Source organism: Aptenodytes patagonicus, chromosome 10, assembly GCF_965638725.1.
Source record: "Aptenodytes patagonicus chromosome 10, bAptPat1.pri.cur, whole genome shotgun sequence".
NCBI classification, from domain to species: Eukaryota; Metazoa; Chordata; class Aves; order Sphenisciformes; family Spheniscidae; genus Aptenodytes; species Aptenodytes patagonicus.
Window position 1 is genome coordinate 20,192,564 of NC_134958.1, and position 19,242 is coordinate 20,211,805.

At 39.0% G+C, this 19,242-nt stretch overlaps 2 protein-coding genes across 6 annotated transcripts in view; both read left to right on the forward strand.

Annotated features, from left to right (window-relative positions):
- RAB8B (RAB8B, member RAS oncogene family) overlaps nt 1-7,826 on the forward strand; it is a 31,405-nt gene extending 23,579 nt beyond the window's left edge. The window contains exons 7-9 of one of the 3 annotated variants that reach the window (XR_012996200.1): nt 455-505; nt 1,007-3,534; nt 7,636-7,826. Coding sequence is in view for 1 of the 3 variants with exons in the window: in XM_076348387.1 (XP_076204502.1) it covers nt 455-505; nt 1,007-1,099 (144 nt within the window). In the remaining 2 variants the exon portion in view is untranslated. Of the gene's footprint in view, nt 1-454; nt 506-1,006; nt 5,209-7,635 lie in introns of those variants that run through there. The other 2 variants (XR_012996201.1, XM_076348387.1) reach the window with 2 other exon arrangements.
- A 351-nt stretch (nt 7,827-8,177) lies between these two features.
- Nucleotides 8,178-19,242, forward strand: part of USP3 (ubiquitin specific peptidase 3) — a 107,398-nt gene continuing 96,333 nt past the window's right edge. For 2 of the 3 annotated variants that reach the window (XM_076348391.1, XM_076348393.1), the window contains exons 1-2: nt 8,178-8,241; nt 18,530-18,702. The gene's annotated coding sequence lies outside the window, so the exon portion shown is untranslated. Of the gene's footprint in view, nt 8,242-14,106; nt 14,148-18,529; nt 18,703-19,242 lie in introns of those variants that run through there. The other variant, XM_076348392.1, reaches the window with a different exon arrangement.

Here is a 19,242-nt window from a genome sequence, read left to right on the forward strand (position 1 = left end):
AGATAGCCCAGGAGCAAAACTTTTGGAGGACAGAAGGCAAGCTAACCTTATTGTGAATTCCCAGGCATGCCATCCTCAAACCTCTCTGTGGGTTTCTAGTTGCGATGCACAGTACAGTTTGGCAAAAAAAAAAGTATTAGTGTATGCAGCCTTCTCTTCAGCAGATTTCTGCGTCCGTCCGTCCCCCCCCCCCCCCCGAGGTATGCGATGGGAAAATCTGTTCACTTGCATCAAAGATTGGAGGGATGGAGACTAAAAATAAATAGTTTTTCCTTCTAAAGCGTGCTTATTGCAGTTTTAAGTAAACAGCTATTGTACATAGTGCCCTGCAACTTGAAGTGCTAGCAGTGCCCTACAGAATACTGTATTATTAATGTGTCTGGCTATTCCAAATCTATCTTGTCTTTAATGTGTCTTGTAACTAACTCTTTTTTTTATTTCTGCTCCTCACCAGGCATTTTTCACACTTGCACGGGACATTATGACAAAGCTCAACAGAAAAATGGTTTGTATTTCCAATTGGCATACAAACTAGATACATTGAAATGACGGCTATAATAATTGGCTGAGTAGTAGCCCTACCAAAAAACTCCTGGGGATTACAGTGGATGCTAGACCAAATTTGAGCAAACAGTGCTTTATCACGCATTATTACACATCAGCGTGTAATTTTTCTTTATTTTGCATGAACATTAACATTGGGCAGCCTGAAACTGATGTGTTCTCTTGAAATATAACAGTGTGATCCTTGCTTTATTAAATGTCAAATTACGTAGTCACTCCTTCAGCTAATACTTGAGATCTGGATTGTTGGATAAATGTTTCTTTTTAAAATAGGCAGTTTTACTGAGTGATTAACAGAGTCTGGATAATTGAGGAGCTCAAGTTGCAACAAACCTCTGCTCTGGTTATTACCTTGCAAGGGGGGAAGCGGGGAGGGAAACTAGGAAAGCTAGACTTATTTTTTTTCTGCATTTTATGATGTTGATACTCTTTTCTCTTTCAGAATGACAACAGTTCATCAGGGGCAGGTGGGCCAGTAAAAATAACAGAAAATCGATCTAAGAAGAGCAGCTTCTTTCGATGCACGCTACTTTGATGAACTTATAATGATAGACTGCAGCACACTTAGAACCTTTTCTGCTTCTTTGAAAGCACAGGGTCACAAAGCCTCAGAAATAATACCACCAAGCTGCTGCTGAGAGCTCCATTGAACGTAGACTGCGATACACAAAATACCAAGTGGATTTTGCTCACTAAGCCTATTGACCTGTCAGGCTCTCCTTTCTCAGATATGGAAGCTATGAAGTGGAGACACAAATGCAAGAGTTAACTTGTTTTCCTTTTTTACTTTCTGTTTTATTGCCTGTTGCAAAAGCTGCTATGTTTCTTTTAACTTTGCACATCCATATTGGCCTCTTACTGCCTGTTACAGCACAATCTTACATTTGTATTTGCACAGTTTGACTTGTAAGTAAGATTCTTAACAGATTTGTGCACGTTTTTCTTTCTGTTTTTAAACATTTATTTCAAGCAGAAGAGCCAGGGGAAAAATTCTCACTTCATTATTTTCTATGCTGTATACTTGTGGCCATGACTGCAGTATGGATGTTGACACTCTAGTGATGAGAATTACTGTAGCAATTGGCATTTAACAATTTGTATGGGTTTTGTCTCTTAGATGCACAAATCTGTTCATGCAGAAGCTATGGCTTCTACTCTGAATGTAGTTATGTTGCTTTTTTTTCTTTACCAGACTTAGCAAAGCTGTGTTCTGAGTTGCCAGTCACTGTCTGATTCACAGATACACCTTTCAGTTATTTGAATAAACACAGTGTCTTTCCTCACTTAACTTCCCTTTGTTAGCTCAAACTGTCTGCACCTTTCTCTGTTTCTGATGAGGAAGTACACTCTGGAGTTGAAATCATCGTCACAAATTGGCCTCATCGCTATCACTTAAGTGGCTTGTGGAAGCTGAATGCATGAGTTTTGAGTAACCTCTTTGTGGATTCATTTGTTCAGAAATGACTGCTTCTAAAGGTGACTTCCATTTCTACTGTAATTCTGAGGATAGTTCCTTAAAGTCTGTAAGCATTGACCCTTGACAACAGAGGTGTCCAAAAACTAGCTTCCTGTGCAGTTGCTAAAGTTTATCAAGTTCTGGCACTAAGGAAATGGTCACGTTAGGGCTATAATGTGCTATTAGTTATGCAGTTAATGCTGAATGTGTGAAGCCCTCTTTGGTCTGCTCAAGCAGTTAAGTTATTTTTTCATCAAAAACTGGTACAGTGACCTAGACTGTTAGAAGCAGAGTTGAAACGTAGTTGCCTTTTTTTACTCAACTGAGCATTGTATAACCTAGTCTTTGTTCTACTACTTTTTTATTGTCTTCTGAAAAATTTCCTCAATGAGCAATTAAAACAGGTGCTTTAGTTCTGTTGATGTGCCAAACTTGGACCATTGTAAGCTTTAACTACAAGTTTGTGTCCAGCATGTTTGTCATTAGGGGATAGGTGCATTCTGTCATTGTCAAAGTTAACGTCTGACGTGCTTGCTTTTGCTTCACTACATTGTCTAGAGTCGTAAACAGTGAGTTGGTGGTTACCACAGATAACCGCTTCATTTTGTGGTGTCAGGTACTGAATTTGTCATCTCTGGGTCTGTTGTAAATATTTTGAAAGTGAACGGGCCAATAGTGTTAGATTTAAAGACTTTTGATTTTAAAAGGTTTAACATTAGTAGCTGTTTCCATTAAGTTTTAAGTGGTTATGAACCTGTCCCCACGTGTAGTTTAATAGAAATAGTTATTGTTACTAGATGGTGAATCTCATAAACTGCTGTTGCTGCACTAAAACAGAAAAATCTTCATGGCAACAAGGTTTAGTGAAAAAACAAAGCAACCCTAACTGCTCTGTTGTCTACCCTTGATGTTTTTCTTGGACGGGCTAAAGCAGTTATGTTTTCTGTATGGTTAAAAAAAGTGCTTCTATACAGAAAGTGTTGTGACACCAATTATGAATGTTGTTTATTTTCAGTAATTTACCTCTGACTTATTTGGTGTCGTAATACTTTGATTTTTATCTCAGGGGTTGTCTGCAAACCAAAACTGACATGTTCTGTGTTTGGCACCGTTTACAGAATGCTTTGTATTGTTTTTCCTGTCTTCGCTGTGTGGTTAATGTTCATTCAATATTAGTCTCCATGAACTTCCCTTTGAAAGAGCCTGTAAGTAGTAGAGTCTATGAAGTGCTTCTTGAAGCAGCAGCAAATTGGGGTATCTGCTCTGTATGGGGGCGGGGGGGGAGAAAAAAACTTGCTATTTTCTTACATTTAGCTGTGCTAAACTGTACATAAATGTGAGGTAAGACCATAGGAAATTCACTTTATGCATGATAAAATAATGCAGTAAATATTTCACTTTGCTTAATGTTCATGTAAAGTTCATCTTTTTCTATTTGTAGAAGAATTTAATGCAATTTTGTTGTCCCCTGCTGAAACTGAAGAATTCTAATTTCATGTGGTCTTATGGATAAGGTAAAATGCAGATTTCTCTCTTTTTCTTTGTTGTTTTGCCCCCACCCCTCTTCTCCAGCAGTATTAAATGGCTGAGTGGCTGCACTTTATCGGTGTGCTAACTTTTGGTCAGTATAGACCTCTTCCTGTGTACAGTCTGCCTTGTCAGACATTGAAAAATGTGCTGTATCTTAGCGTGCAAATCAGCTGTATGTTTTACTGGGAATTTTTAGCTATATTTTCCTTTAGACAAGCGGGTGATGATAAATGGTATGTTCTGCCTACGCATCAGATGCTGGGTACTACAGGCTTTTCTAATATCACTATGATTGTTTTGTGCAGTCTCTGTTGCTACTTTGCTCAAGACTATATAATCTAAATTTTGAAGGACTCTTAACCATACCTCAGTGAACTAGTTAGTATTCTAATGTCCATTAGAATAAAAGTCATATAATTATTATTCATTAAGCAGCAAATGTATTTCTGTTTTGTTCCAGAAATTGCCATTAACCTTTCAGGAAAGGCAGACATTTTTTGGTGGATTTCCATAAAACAAAAATGCTGTTTATGCTATTGAATTTTATGAAATCTTTCCCTCAGACCCATGTCTGTGCACTATATCTTGACCAATATTTTTCTAAATGGTTTAAAAAAAAAAAAAAAAAAGCCAAACAAAACCCAAACTGGTCTCAGTGCTTTGCAATTTTAGCTTTCAGTCTGTGCTCAGCAAAACATGCACAAGAAGTTTTTGTTGAGTGTATACAGAATATTTGATTTACTTACTGTCTGGAAGTTCTATTATTGCTAAAGCTTAAACCACTCATGAAACTTAACGCAGCTCACTTTTCTAGTTGGGGGACAGTCTCAAAAATGCTAATTGACTTTTCAGACCTGTAGTTCTTTTTACAGAAAGTATTTCCCATTGTAAGTACTTTTCCCACACTAGTCTGCTAAAGTCAAGTGAATTAAGTGGATCACTTTCACAAGTGAATAAAGGAGTCTTGAATATACATATCACATTAAAATATTGTGAATGGATAATGATTTGAAAGTACATGAATAATATGTAAAATGCATAAATGTGTTATTTGTGAAAATGCATCTGTTATTTGGTTATCTATTAATGTAACTGAAACTTTGTAATGTTAAACTTAAGGATTGGTCTGTAGGTGATAATAGGTCTTTTTTCTCTTCCATTCACTGAACTGCTTATGCCATTCTCGTTCTTATAAATAAAACTTGTATTTCTTTCTTCCACAAAAGCAGGATTTCCATTGACTTTTCTTGTTTCTGGTGAATTTAAGTATTTTAGTGCATTCCTATGGCCTTACGAACATTTTTGCAAATAAAACTTTAATTACAGTTATTTTAATGCTATATAGCTACTAAATTCAGAATAAAAAGTATAGTCCTTGAGAAAATGCTTAATTTTGAAATAGAAGTGTTCTACTGTGTGTGTTTAAGCACATTTTATCTCTGGTATAAAGGTGTAATGTGAAAAGCTCCTGCAGATAAAAGTGAACTTGTCATGTGGTTAACTTGTAAACCTAATCATTAATTGTGTATTGATGTGTATAGACAAAAAAACCAAACCCAACCCCTAAAAAAGACTTCATACTCCAATGGTTTTATTATTCCATGTGAACTTTTTTACAACAATGTGTGTCTCAAATAAAAGTTACGTAATGAAAAGTATTTGGAGTATTTTTTATGAAATATTCTGCGTAGTTTTTATACAGTTGGCATTTCCACTCTATTTTTGATACATGTGTTGTGGAAGGGTGTCCAGCTGAGTTGCATCTGCAAAGCTTTGCTTAACTTCAGTGGCAAACCACAAGGGTTTTTGTATGGCTTTGCTTGTTCCTAAACTTGACTGTTCTTTAGATTTCTCCTGAAATATCCTCTATTCCTGTAGTGATTGCTTAAATCTAAGTATATTATTTCAATGACTTTCAGCTTCATAAGGAACCATTTTTCCAGACGTTTAGTGTCATGAAATACCCTTCCAAAGTAACTTCTGAGCAATGCCAGTAAAGATAACGAGACACAATCTCCAATTTGATTAAGAATTATCTACTCACTTAAGCTGTTAACATTTGCTTTTCTGTTGTTGTTGTTTTAAATCAGTGTTATGTGAAAGCTATGACTCTTAAGTAACATGAGGCACAAATATCATGAATTACTATAGCAAATATTCTTTGTCCAGCTTCCTTCAACACTGAATATTGAAGGACTTGACAGAAATGTTTGTTGGCTATTGTATTAGCAATAGTTCTTGATTTTCAAATTACTGCGGTTTGGCAGTAACTCACAATTGGTATGAAAATTAGCAAACCTAAGGAAAGAATGGGTTTTGTCTACAAAGCAGAGTAATGGTTGAGACACCCAAATGGGTGCCCTAAGGAATGAATGGGAAACACATGGATGACAAGTGGCTTCTGAAGTTCGTGCTTTTTACATCTTCATCTAATAAACTGTGTATTTAGGTGAAAGGATGTATTGTCTCTTTACCTTAAGCAACAGAAAGCTAGAGTTACATTCTTGATACACCTTATTATTTGTTGGTTTTGGTTTGTTTTGTTGTGGTTTTTTTTCAGACTGCTTCTGGCAGACAAATTTGCTGCTTTAGGACCAGCTGTTTAAACATTATCTTGCAGATCCTCTTGAACTGAACTGGTTCTAGATGCTCAGCAGTCCTAAAATCACTTCTGCAAGTCCTTCAGTTCTCACAGAAGTTAGTGGCATGTATCTGAATCCCAATAACATTTTAAATACATTTGCATTCTCCATTTGTTAAAAGGAAATAGCAGGCATACTTACACTGCTTAAAAATGGTGATTTATTACAGTTCCTGGATCTATTTTTGGTTGCAGACTAGCAATTACTATACAAATGGTGCACACTTGTACCAACAACTTGCCGCTGGTCTACATGTGTAGAATGTATCCAGCTTTTATAATCTGGTAAATTGCCTTTTTCCTAAATGATTTTTTCCAGCTTGCTTGACTAGTGGCTCTTTAGAATTCTTGAACTATACCGAAGTGATCAATATAATGTAAGATTTCAAAATCATTTTTCTTTAGAAAGATTCTAATCTTCAAGAGATACATAAATGAAGCTTTTATGTTGCATAATGTTATTCTTGCCATCTAGAAGTTTAAAGAAAGGGCATGGAATGGAAGGCAAAACATAAGAGGATTTTTAGTGTTCTAGGATGTTTTGCAGTTGCTTCAAAAACTTTTTACTATCTTCAGCAGAGCACATCAGCACTAAGCTTCTGGTGTGAACAAATGTTACATAAATTCCTCTGAGCACATATTCAGTACATATTGTTCCTTCAGTTTGAGAAACAAAGTTGTAAGTTTTGAGCAGGATACAAGCATTTTCCTCATCTGAGGAATTAACATGTTTAATGAATTGTGGAAAGCACGTGTAACGAACTCTACTACTGAATACATTGTACTGACTTCAAAGTGACCAAGAATTCTGTAAACATTCACTAAGTGTTGAGAATTTGACCCTATTTAGTCTTAAATACCTTCCTTGAGTAGATGATTGAGATGACTTACTGCAGTTGTGACTTTTTCTGCTTATGCCACCCTTCCAAAGGAGTGTCCATGATACACAGCTACAACTGGTCTCCCAAGGCCTTGTGCTAGGCAGTGGTCTTCGAGGGGCGGACTTTTGTTTTGGAACAAACAAACTGTTCCAAAACAGTTTGATTTCTCAGGGAAGTGTTACCGTTATGCTCACTAACCTTTCTGACTTGATTTAACCTTTGCGGAACAGCATAAAGAGATGATGCTACCGTGAACATACTTACCTTGGGACAGAAAAGGGCAGGCTCCAGAACTGCCGAGCTGGCACCTTTCTTGCATTCACGATTGTGACACTTTCAGCACTACTTCATCCACATACATACTTTTGTTGGACCACTGGCAATGTGCTCATCTCTAAAGAAAAGTGCAGTCTTTACTTACCCAATTAACTACAAGTGAAGTGCAAATTATTATGTCAATAGTGCTTTTTAAAAAAAAAAAAGTTGAGTGTTTAATCTATTTTCAAGGCTGTTTGCAAATCCTTAGTGTTACTTTACTTTTTCTTTTTTTTTTTTCCCCTCAGGCAACATAGCAACTAACTAGCTCTGGTATGTATTCTAGATGAAGGACGGAATTTTTCCAAGAAGCCTGAGCAAGTTCTGTCCATGAGATTAATGTCTAGTGCTGCTGAACACTGCTTCTGAGCTTCCTCGCCTGAAATGCAATGACTTTGTAAAACTCACATTTATGCTCTGAACCAATAAAATATAGAGAAAAGGCAACCACATGTGTCTTAAATACTGTTTGTGAGTAATTTTCCAGAATAGCACTGCTAAGTGTACTCAAAATTAGGAAATGGCTAAGCAACTCCCTGTGCCAAGTGTGGGGATGGGCAATCCTTTAAAAATAGTATTTAATTAATTACCTGTTCTTTGCGTGCCGTGTCCTATTTAGCACAGACTGCTACGTTACTCTGCAGATATTTTATCTGTTTCAAGGGAGGGTAGTAAAAAAACCAGTGAAGCTCAAGGTAGAACTGAAGCCGTTTGCCCTCCCCGTCTCCCCGAGTAAGTGCGGCGAGTCCCCGCTTCCCGCCCAGCGGCGCCGTCCCGCGGAGCCTCAGGGCGTCTGCGCCCTCCTCCTCGCAGCCCGGAGGCGGCCGAGGCCGGGGCTGCTGCGGCGGCGGCAGGTTGGTCCCGGCGGGCAGCCGCACACCCGGTTGTAGGGAAACCTCCCGGGCTGTGGGGATACCGGCAGAGAGGCGGGAAGCGGCGGCCCCGCCTTTGGGGGCAGAGGGGAGAGCGCGCCGTAGGCTGCGGGGGCCAGGCGCCGCAGCCCTGGCAGCGCAGGCGGGGCTGTTACCGCACGTCCGCCTTTCTGGTGCAAAACCCGGTGGTTTCCGTGCACACGCACGGTGTCGCGATCCGACCACGGCTTCCTGCAAAGCGGGGTCGCGGCAGGGGGGCCGGCGGGGCCGGGTGTCGGGCACCGACCACCTCACGGCGCTGGCGGGGGACGGGACAGCGCTGGGCACCCTCCCCGGGGCCGGACAGGGCCCAGCCGCCGGGATCGACGCCCCGGTGTGGACAGGGGCCGTCCCCCCCCGTGCGGCAAGGGCCGCCCTCCCGGGCGCGGGCTCGTCGCCCTCGGGCCGGCGCTCTGCGGCCGCCCGCCGCCTCCCTCTTCGCCGGATGGGCGCGGCGCGGCGGCAGGGGGCGCCCTCGGGGGCAAAGGGCCCGCCCCGCCGGCCGGGTGAGGGGCGAGGAGGCCGCTGGGCGCAGACCCGACCGGGCCTGAGCTCCGCTCCTCTCAGCCCGGGCCGCCGCACCGCCGCGGGAAGCCGGCGCCGTGCCGCCGTCTCGGTCTCGCCCAGCTGGGCCCTCCCTGCGGGTACAGCGCTTTTCTGAGATGGCGGCGGCAGCTCACCCCCGCCCCGGTCTCTCCTCAGACGTTTCTGTGGGGCTGCTCCCTCGGGTCACCCACGCCCACCGGCCGGCCGGGTCGGGTGGCTCCGGGCACATCTGCCCCAGAAAACCAGCCCTCGCGTGGTCCTGGAGCACGGCCTCGCAGGCCCGGGCGGCCCCTGGGGACCTTCGCCCAGGCTCCCTACGGGGATCCTCGGCAGCTGCACCCGTTGGCCGTAAATGCCCCCAGCCCCGTGTCCCACGCCCTAAGTCACCCATCTGGGGCAACGCGCTGGGGATGCCAGGTACAGGCTGTGCCGCGTGGACACCTCGCTGCTGCGCTTGGGGGTAAAAAACCAGGGATCTTAATGTGGTGGTGACTGAGGTTTGTTTACTCCTGGGGCATTCATGAGGAAGCTCCCAATGCTGCGTTACAGTAAGTGAGCACGGGCGGGTGAGCACCCTGGGTGCAGGGGTGCACAGCCTCTGTCCTGCTCCAGCTGCCCTGGAGGGCTGGCGTGCCCTGCAGAGGTGCTCAGGGTGTCCCACCCGGGATAGGCCTGGCCCCGAGCCCCCACTGCGCGCAGCCCCGTGCTCGCCAGCTTGGGCCCCTTCCAGCTCCGATGTTTAGGCAGGCCCTCCATTTTCATACGCACTTCTAAATTCATTTCAAGTTACTGTTGTTTCATCTTCGGTGCCTAGCAGGTATTCCCAAGAACTGTAGCTACGGTAGGACAAAGACTTCACCAAAAGTGTTTTTAGAAGCTGGTCCTGCTTTTCTGTATTTTCTCACACTGTAATTAGGCTAGTCCTTCCTCTTTCGGTAGTAATGTAGTTTGCATAAATGGGTAGAGTTATTTAACTGTTTTTTAACCACCCTGTCCACATCAGAGATGAAATTGCTAGTTTAATTTTTCTTAAAATTAAAAAATAGTTTCTTGTCATGGGAAATTCACTCTTTAGAATGTATTTCTTTTGTGGTATTTACTCTGCAGCAAATTCATTTGTCTCATGGAGATCCTTGTTAGAAATTTCAGATGCTAGTGGAAAATGCAATATGAATTACAGTTCTTTGGGGTTTTTTTCCCCCCTCTGATTCAAGGGCTTTCGTCTCGCTGGTCTCCCTGTGGCTTGTTGCTGTGCAAATCGGTGGTAGCCATTAAGCATCAGTATGGAAAAATGTGCTCATCTTTGGAGTGGTGTTTTCTGTTCTGCTCCAGGAACTATTCCAATTTACCTACGACAGACTTTTGAAGCAAGTCATATGATATTTCCCATTCACTGGAGATTCCTTAAGTGGGGAATCATATTGGACAAATAGCTAACGGCATTCAATATCAGCAGTTCTCTTGTGGCAACATACTTTCTCAAGAGTTAGCTTTAATAATAGAAAATAAAATGACTGTGGCCTTAAAGCAAATAATGAAACTTAGGAACTTAAATTTTTAAATTTGAGTCTATGATGCAAATTGGAGATCAAACACAGCTAATAGGATTAACCCTATTAATTAACCCTTGAACTTTCTTCCGTAGTAAGGACCACCTCTTGGAAGTAAAGAGAATTTAAAACAAAGTAGTTTATATTTCATTTATCACAGCTCTTCATTAGAAGTTAGTATTAGAGCAAAATCCCTTTCAACCATATATTTGGAAGTTTTCATGAGTTATTGTTATTACTGCCTGCCAGTTTTCTTCCACTTCTGACACTGTAGCTCTTTCTGTAAAGATCAAAGTGATTAAACAATAATAAACTTTCCAAACTGCGTTTTGCTTAAGGATATAGAATGAAATACTTAATTTGACCTTTAAAAGTGTTTTTTTCCCTTTATTTCAATTCCATCTAAATGAGAACGCAAAATTAATAGGTAAGTTTTCTGAGAAGTGGGTTGCAGTGTCATGTGGTAGCCTTTGATATCATGATACGTTGTCTTGTGACTGCTATATAAAATGTCAGATGAGTGACTGTGGTTGAGTGTAAAAGCAACAGCTTCCTTCACTGACCTGGAATTGCATGCATAGCATTCTGTGATATTTACCTTACCTTTAATTACCATTTTATGACAGAAATATAATCTTTAAAAACTCAAACAGTAAATGTCCCTTATCGGTAGCTTCTTATAATTCAGGTAATATGTGCAAAACGATAATGAGGTGGTTTTGGCCAGTTATCTTTCAAGAGATTGATTTCCAATATTAAACCATGAGAAAAAGATACTATTTTAATTTTTTTTCCAAATTACAAGTGAAAACTTTGATGTGTTTTCCAAAAATCTTTCCAAAATCATCTTGCTTTGGGGAAAAGGTGACCAACACTGATTTTGATTAGTGTATATTTCTCCGTACCAATGAATTAGATACCTGATTGCACTGGACTTTTGACAGCTTTTTGACAGACACATGTGCGTGTCTTGTGTGGAGACATGATTATGTCTATAGCATACAAAGAAGAATGAAGTTAGTCAGAGTGCTCTAAGCATTTCCTGTGCAACCAAGATGAAGACTGTTATGATAACTATGCCAATTATTAGATTACACTAATAATCAAAGATTCAGCAGTAGAGGTGGCTGAGATGGTTAACCCCTCTGTACGTTGACCGTCTTTCCACGTTTACCATAGTTAGAACATTTTAAGTGATACCAACTATTAATAAAATTGCACTTCTGATTTTCAGTTGGTCACCAAAGACCCCCCCATATCCTGACAATACACTACCACGCTCACTAGTTTCACTAATTCAAGATCTAAAGGTTCATGCTCCGTATATTTTTAAAGGAGATGTCAGATGCTTAAGTGCCTCTTGAAAGACTCCATGGCAAGCCTGTCATTCTTGATCTAGAGCAGTGGTTTCCAACAAATGAGCTCAGCCTCCCCTGCAGAGGTTCACCTACACCAAAAGCGAGGTTTAGAGCGCAAGCAAGTTTTCCTGTGAAATTTTCTGCTACTTTTATTTCGAGACATGCAGGGTCCTAAAATTTAAATGTTAGTGAAGTCCCTTATTATTAGGCTTTAAGTAGTAGAAATTATCTTTTTTCCTTTTAATTTTAGGGAGCACTTTAATGTATCTCTTTTTAATTATGTAACTAATTCAGTGGGTGAACATTAGCTTATCAAAAGTTTAGTGCAACCAACTTAAAGAGAAAATACAGTAACAGCGAGTCCTAAAAAGGCGTATTTGTTCATGTATTTTCTTTGAATTATTTGCATGCCTTTTACTTCAGGGCATTCATACAAAATTTTAGAGTCAGAAGATACTCTAACATGTCTTCTCCTTATTTTACTGCTTTTTATGACCAGAAGCATTTGCTGTTTTAGTCCCATGACTGTATCTGTAGCTGAGATTGGAAAAGTCATTATTTCAAATGGGAGTCTGTGGACTTCCACTATGTTTGTCTCCATGGTGGTTAAAACAAGTGGCAATTATTTTTTATAAATAATACCCCCACATATTTGCAAATAAAGTTTTAAAAAAATCACATTTTGAAAATCATACAGGTTTTTGTAAAAGTGAGCTCTGCAGGTGTTCTCAGAAGACTGATGACAAGAGTCCCATTTTTACTGTGTGTCAGCTGAAAGGCATTCTCACAGGGAGAAATTTCAGCTTGAACTGATACCAGTTTTGAAAGAGGAAGGGCAGTCTCTTCAAATACATGTTTCTGTGCTCTGCTAAAGCTAAAATAAGTATCTGTGTGGTGAAGTGGTTCATAGAAATAGAGAAATAATTTGATCTGGGCCAGCTGCATACGTTGAAGTTGGCGGATAAAATTAAGTTGTTTGACTCGGTGCTTGTTCTAACCAGAAAGGATTTTATCCCTATGTTCTTGGAATATGGTCCATACCTGTAGTAGCTTGTAGTAGCTTGCTCTTCTGTGATTGGCAAGTTTTTTTCACTTGTTCTTGCTGAAGATTGCAGTAGTATGGAGCAATGCCAGCTCTCCTGTCTGTTGCTTTTCCTAATGGCTTTCGACCCTGTTACAATAAACAGTTAACCTTATTTATCTTGTTTTTATTAGGAATAGGTAGTATTCTTTGCCCTGCCATAGAGCTATGGATAACTGAGAAGCCAGCAGAGCTACAGATCACTGTAATGTTCTTCATAAGGTATTTTCAGTCTCTCAGTGTGTAAAAAAAGATAATTCTCTGATGCTATAATTTCAGCCTGTCCCACTTTTTAGGGTGGGACACCCTAAAAGTTTAGTGTGTTGGGTTTTGGTGGGGTTTTCTTGAGTTGCTGGAGACTTAACTTTTCTAGCAAAGCAAGAAACTGTTCTTTGTATTTATTAAATACACAGAAAGCAAAGAACAAAAGAGGAAACATTGGTAAAAAATGCATGAAGAGTATAGAATCTCCACTGCGCAACCTCCTTCACTCTTTTACTTTTTGTATAGCAATTCCTAAAGGAAAAGCCCTCCTTGATAGTCCTCCAGAGTGCATATCGCTTCTTGTTGAGAAAAATGTGACTAAGGGGTTTTTTTTCAATATATTCCTTTAAGAAAAGCACAGAGGAAAAAAATATAAAAAGTAGCAAACATTCTGCTTTTGTCTATATTTTTCTAGTGGATTAATTCCTAGAAGATTTTATAAAACGTATGCAATCTGTACAGAAGCAGTTAAAATTTAGTTCTGTAAAAATACCTTAGAAATGTTCTATGCTGGCAGCTTTTAGGCAATCTGCTGGAAATGTGAATCAGTGAACATATACACGTAGGATCATGGTGCCTGTGCAAATATGGTGTGTTATTAATTGAAGAGAAGGGGCTGCTGCCTTACTTGATTTTATCTGTAAAGAGTTAGGTGCATCCAAAGTTACTCAATTTTTATTCATAAATTTTGATGGCTATGTGTGTTATCATTAATTGATAGAAAACTCCTTAATAAGCTGTTGTTGCCACTGCTTAAAAGGCATTTGGCTTTCCTGGGAAAATATTTGGGTCAGTAGTATGTGACTATTAAATTCTATTGTATGTGCCTCCAAAACCGTTTTAATATACTAAAGTCTATAGGTACCTAGTTTGGTAGAAAAATAATCCTTGAGTAATAACACTTGACTTTCAATTCCATGTTACATAGTAAGTGTTCCAACATTGATGTTTATTTTTACATTTCCTTTTGCTTTTGTTTCCAAACTTGAATGTCTGGTGTTGTGAGGAAGTAAAAGAAGTGACAACTTTCCTGACTTGATTTTCTCATCTGTAAGTCACTAGATGGTGCCATTTCACTTCTCTGGAATCAGAAACTGTTTGTTTCTGATTACATATTATTTTTAGTAACAGTTGTTAATTATGTTTTTAAAAGAAAACAAAATAATTGAACTTTTGAGTTCTTTTTTGGAACTATCGCTTTTTCTGAGACTATGCAATACATATATTTTGCTCAAATAAAACTAATGAATTAATGAAAATGTGCAAAATTTCTAAGTTCTGTTCTTTTAAATTGTCATAAACTTTTAGTTTTATGTTCGTTTACATATATTTTACTGACTTTGATAGTGACACCTGATTTGATAAAAATGCACATTTTAAATGTAGAATTGGGTCTTTTTTCCTTTTCTTCCTGAGGTCTAGGTGAGTATCTGCAGCTAATGTGAATTATGATACGGATTACTTCAGTTGAGGTATAGCGGTTTTCATCCATGGACAATTGCTCTATATTTCTGTATGACTGTACTAAGGATTGAAAAGAAGAGAGTTAACAGTGGCTTATTTATGTATCTTACTGTAGTCCTAGGATACCACAGAAACAACTTTGTGCAGTTTCATGTAACAGGCTAAAAGTTGTCCGGGGAACTTTTGTTTCATAATTTCACATTAAAAAGCTACTTGGTAATTTAGTGTATTGTCACAACTCGTGCGCTGATTAAGAGTTAGGTACAAGTGATGGGTATTATTTTCAAGTTTAACCACTTACTTTTCTGTTTAGCTGGTCAGAAATAGGAAAGCTTGCAAAACCATTTTGGCAAAATGGCTTTGACACTTTTTTGTAATAGCTCAAATTGAGAGAATGGCAAAGTAGACCTTAACATTCACAGGAGTGCTTTTTATTAATAAAATTACTTATTTTGAATGATCCTAATATGAGGTGTTGATTTGCTGGCCAGCAGTCTTTTCTCGGTGAGGAACGATGTTCTAAAACTGTAGCTGCCATATTGTGGTAGGAAGTCTTTTAATGAGTGGACAACATACAATGAGTTAGGTTAGTTATAGAACAACTTTATAAGTTTCAGAAAAAGTAGTGAATAGATAAGTTGTCCAAAGCTATGCAGTAAGTGGGTTACAGTTCTAGGTTAGAACGTGGGCAGAGCCTCCGAGACAGTCAAGAAAGGCTTTTAATGTAATCAAATGATCTAAAACCGGTACCACCAGAGCATTTTAACTGGTTGTGTGAGCTGCTTGGTTTCCTGAATCTGCCAAGCCACCATCTCATTGTTACTTCTTACTTATTTTGTGAAGAGCCAAGCATGTACTAAATGTTCATGTTAAAGAAATGGAGACTTCAGCATATCCTGGTGCTGGATACTTAGTCATGTCAGCCTGCACTGTTCTTGGTAGTTGGATACATCCACGCCAAGTGTTGTACAGCCATGTAAGGCTATCCAGCAGTCACTGGTGTTTTTTCATCCACTCTGAAAGATGAACATGGTGGGAAATTTTGTGTGAGTGTTACAAAGCCTTCCGTTTGCTTTTGTTGGGCTTAATTAAAGTACAGGGAATTTCAAATCTGTCTGTAAACATTTACTTGTTGAATAGGCAGCCAAAACTGAAAGAAGGTGTCAGATTTTACTTTTCTGTAATGTTGCTGCTTATCTGGCATTTTTGAAATGTAGAACATATAACTATTGCCTTCTTTTAAAGAGGACTGTGGGGTAGGTTAAACTCCAGTTTACATTTTCTAGTGATGAAGAAAAAGGCTTGTCTTTTTTTAAGTAGAAGGAAAAATAAGGAAAATAAAATAAAGTGAAAGTGTTAATAAGATTTAAATATTCCTTGCAAAGTAATAATAGAAAACTCAGTGTCTTTTGAATTTTTATGTCCCAAGCTGTATTTTTAGTTAAAAAATCCCCACACCACAATTAAGTCATAAACTGATTTTTCAAAATATACTCAATGCGTAAGAATACTATTTACAGTTCTGTTTTAGAATTTCAGAAAATTTGATTACTTGGGGAATAATAACTTGGAAATATTGGCAGTGGTGCTGGTTGTTCTGAGCCACTTGATGGCATCGGGTCTCATGAGTTCACCAATCAGTTTCATTTCCTTAAGGTCTTGACAGTAAGAGAAGTGGAAAGGGGGGCGGATTATCAGGCCTGTATAAAATGAGCAGAGGTACAAACTGATGATGTATTTGTAGAGTGAAAGTTGAGGGGAATATTCCACCCAGCAGTTGTCCAATTCTGGGTATCCAGCTACCCAGCCACAGGATATAATTAATTTTCCCGTGTATCTTTGTAGTTTGCTGTGTTCCTTCAGTTTGGGGTTACTGGGTCTGCTGATCCTGAGCACTGAAATGGATGAAACTCTGGGACAGATGGCTGCAGCTAACACACTGCATATTACAGGACTCTGGGTTTTTAAAAAGCTCTAATTTCTTTAAAAGGACACCTTGTCATTTCACATCCCCAGCTGTTTGACACCAGACATCTCTTCTCATGTGAAGAAGTCTGGATGTTACTTACATTCCTGCTACTTGGTTGAACTATCTATTTTTTATTTTTGCATACTTTCCTGCATCCTCACTATGAAGGTAGCATAGCACCATCCTTTATTACCCTGATCCTCACGGGGAATTAGACTTTCTTCACTGCAGGTGGCTCCCTTCAAAATCTGAAACGCTGCTTGTTATGCAGGGACAGTGACTTCCTTTTAGCTCATCAGCATCCCAGATAGTGTCTAATATCCTCTATAATCTCTCTACGCATTTAGAGCAACTGATGCCTTCTTGAATTTAGGGGGAGGAAAAAAAAATCAATATTTGTTTATTTCATAACTTGGCTTTTGTCAGGCAGCTGTTTGAAATGCACAATTCAAACCTCCTCATGGATAGCACATATCTGAGAACTTAATAGTTCAGTTGTAGCTTTCTGCAATAATGAGACAAATGATTCAATATTAAATTTATATGTTTAACTATGGGTAACAGATTTAAAGTTGAGGACTAGGTCTTAAACTTAGCTGAGAATTAATGTATTGATCTTGCTACAGAATTAATGAAAATAACATTTTACTTCAACACAGTAAGCTTTGCAATAGCAAAGCAACTCCATTTTCTTCCACCATTTTAGCTGAAGTCAAGGAGCCTTTTTTTTTTTCTCTTTTTAAAGCTTCTGTATTTAATATGCTTTTCCAGAAGTTAAAATTTGCTTTTGTCGGGCATTAACTTTTAGACATATATATTAAAAGTAATCCTTTGGGGTTTGTTTTCATACATTAGATATGATACATGCGGAACTTTTTGTGACTCAATGCTTCCTGAGCAAATTTTGAAATACACTTAGTTGTGCAAGATGAGTTGTACCCCTACATTGTTCACAGTGGAGAAAATGTAAAAGTAAGATATTTATGATGATCCCACTGTACACACCTTTTAGCAGAATGGTCTCGTGACTGGTCAACCAGTTCGGACAAAGTTGTACCAAGTTGACTTCAAACTTTGTTATATAAACTATGATAGGATGTCCTGAAGCAAGTTCTCCTTTCTGAGGAAAAAAGAAAACCTGGTAGCTGCTATTTTGATAACCTCTTCCTGAGAGGAGAAATTCTTGACTAAACCAGGAAGTAAGGCAGTCAGCGAAGCACCTCTGTGAGGATATTCATATTTGCTTACAGGAAGAGAATACTCGAGTTTGGACTTGAGATTATATAGTCATGCTACAGGTGCATTGTAACACAAAGGAATGGGTTTCCTTATATCACAAGGAAATGGAAGGAGACCTCTACATCCCTTGTGGCATCTAACGCTTTAACTTCTTTTCTGGCTTAAGTTATTTAGGCTTCATTTCTGCTATTGGAGCCTCAAAAATGGGTCATTCCATTTAAAAAGGGGTGAATTGTGGGTTTTGTAACTTGATTTAATTTGTTATGGTAGCGTGTTAACTACATCTGTCTTTCTGATCATGCTTGATTTTTCTGGACATCTGAAATGTTGTGCAGGTAAAAATGACAAAAGAAATGTCCCGGAAAGTATTAAAAAATGTGATACTTCAATAGGTTTATTAAATGATAGTGGCTAAAGAGCCCAGAAAACATGTGGGTTTAGATTCTTTCAGCTCAGGGAACACTGGCAGTGCAAACTGGTAATACAGTATTAAGGAAAAACAAAAATTCCCATGTGCTTGTGTTGTCGGAGGCAGCATGGATTTCATAGGAGGACTCCATGCAATTAGTGTTACAAGTGGGAGTAGCAGGAATATGATTTGTGTGAATCCCTCTTCAGTTTGTTCTTTTGCTTAAGATATAGTTCGGAAGGAGACATTTTTTGCCTAATGTGTAATACGTTTTCTTTGCTGGTAATGTGAGACTTTTCCTCACAGTAAGCATATAGTACTTGGCTGAGGTTTTTATGCTTCTTTTTACAGATACCAAGGATGTTGCATGCAAAAGAGAGTGATTGATCGATGTCTCTAATCAGCTGAGCTGAAGATTAAAATACTAATTAAAATGTTACTCTTCTAGAAGAAATAAGAGAAACCAAAGAAACATTGTAAAAATTTATTGTCTATTCTCATCTTCAAACACCTGTATTCAAAGAGTAAGTAATGTTCCCCATAGCACACAAACGCTGCTTTTTAAGTAATTTCAAACATTTCAACAGGGTGATCCTTATGTGTTTGTTTATGTGAGATAAAAATGCTGGCAAATGCAATGTACTTAGTTGTAAGATTATACTCCTAAATTTCATGTACAGTAAGTATTAATAAGTTATTTTTCCTTTCACTCAAAAGCTTGGTTTTGACATTAAACAATTTTCTTGGGGTTGGAAGGGGAAGAATCTAAAACATAAGTATGCATCTGCCATCTTTAAAGGAGAAAACACATACAATAACAATTTATTTATTTAAAATCACAAATGTGGTGATGGTGCTACTGAATGTAAAATGGATCTAAGTGTGAAGTTCAGATTGGAATTTCCCCAGTAGTGTTTAGCAGCGTTCAGACCTGAAGTTATTTTAGGTATAAGCCTGTGCTCACTCACTTTCTGCCTGTATACTGAAGTATAGGCATTTCAGACCCTCACTTTAGATGTCAAATTCAAGAGGAATTCTGTATACATCTCAGGGTAGACTGGCTA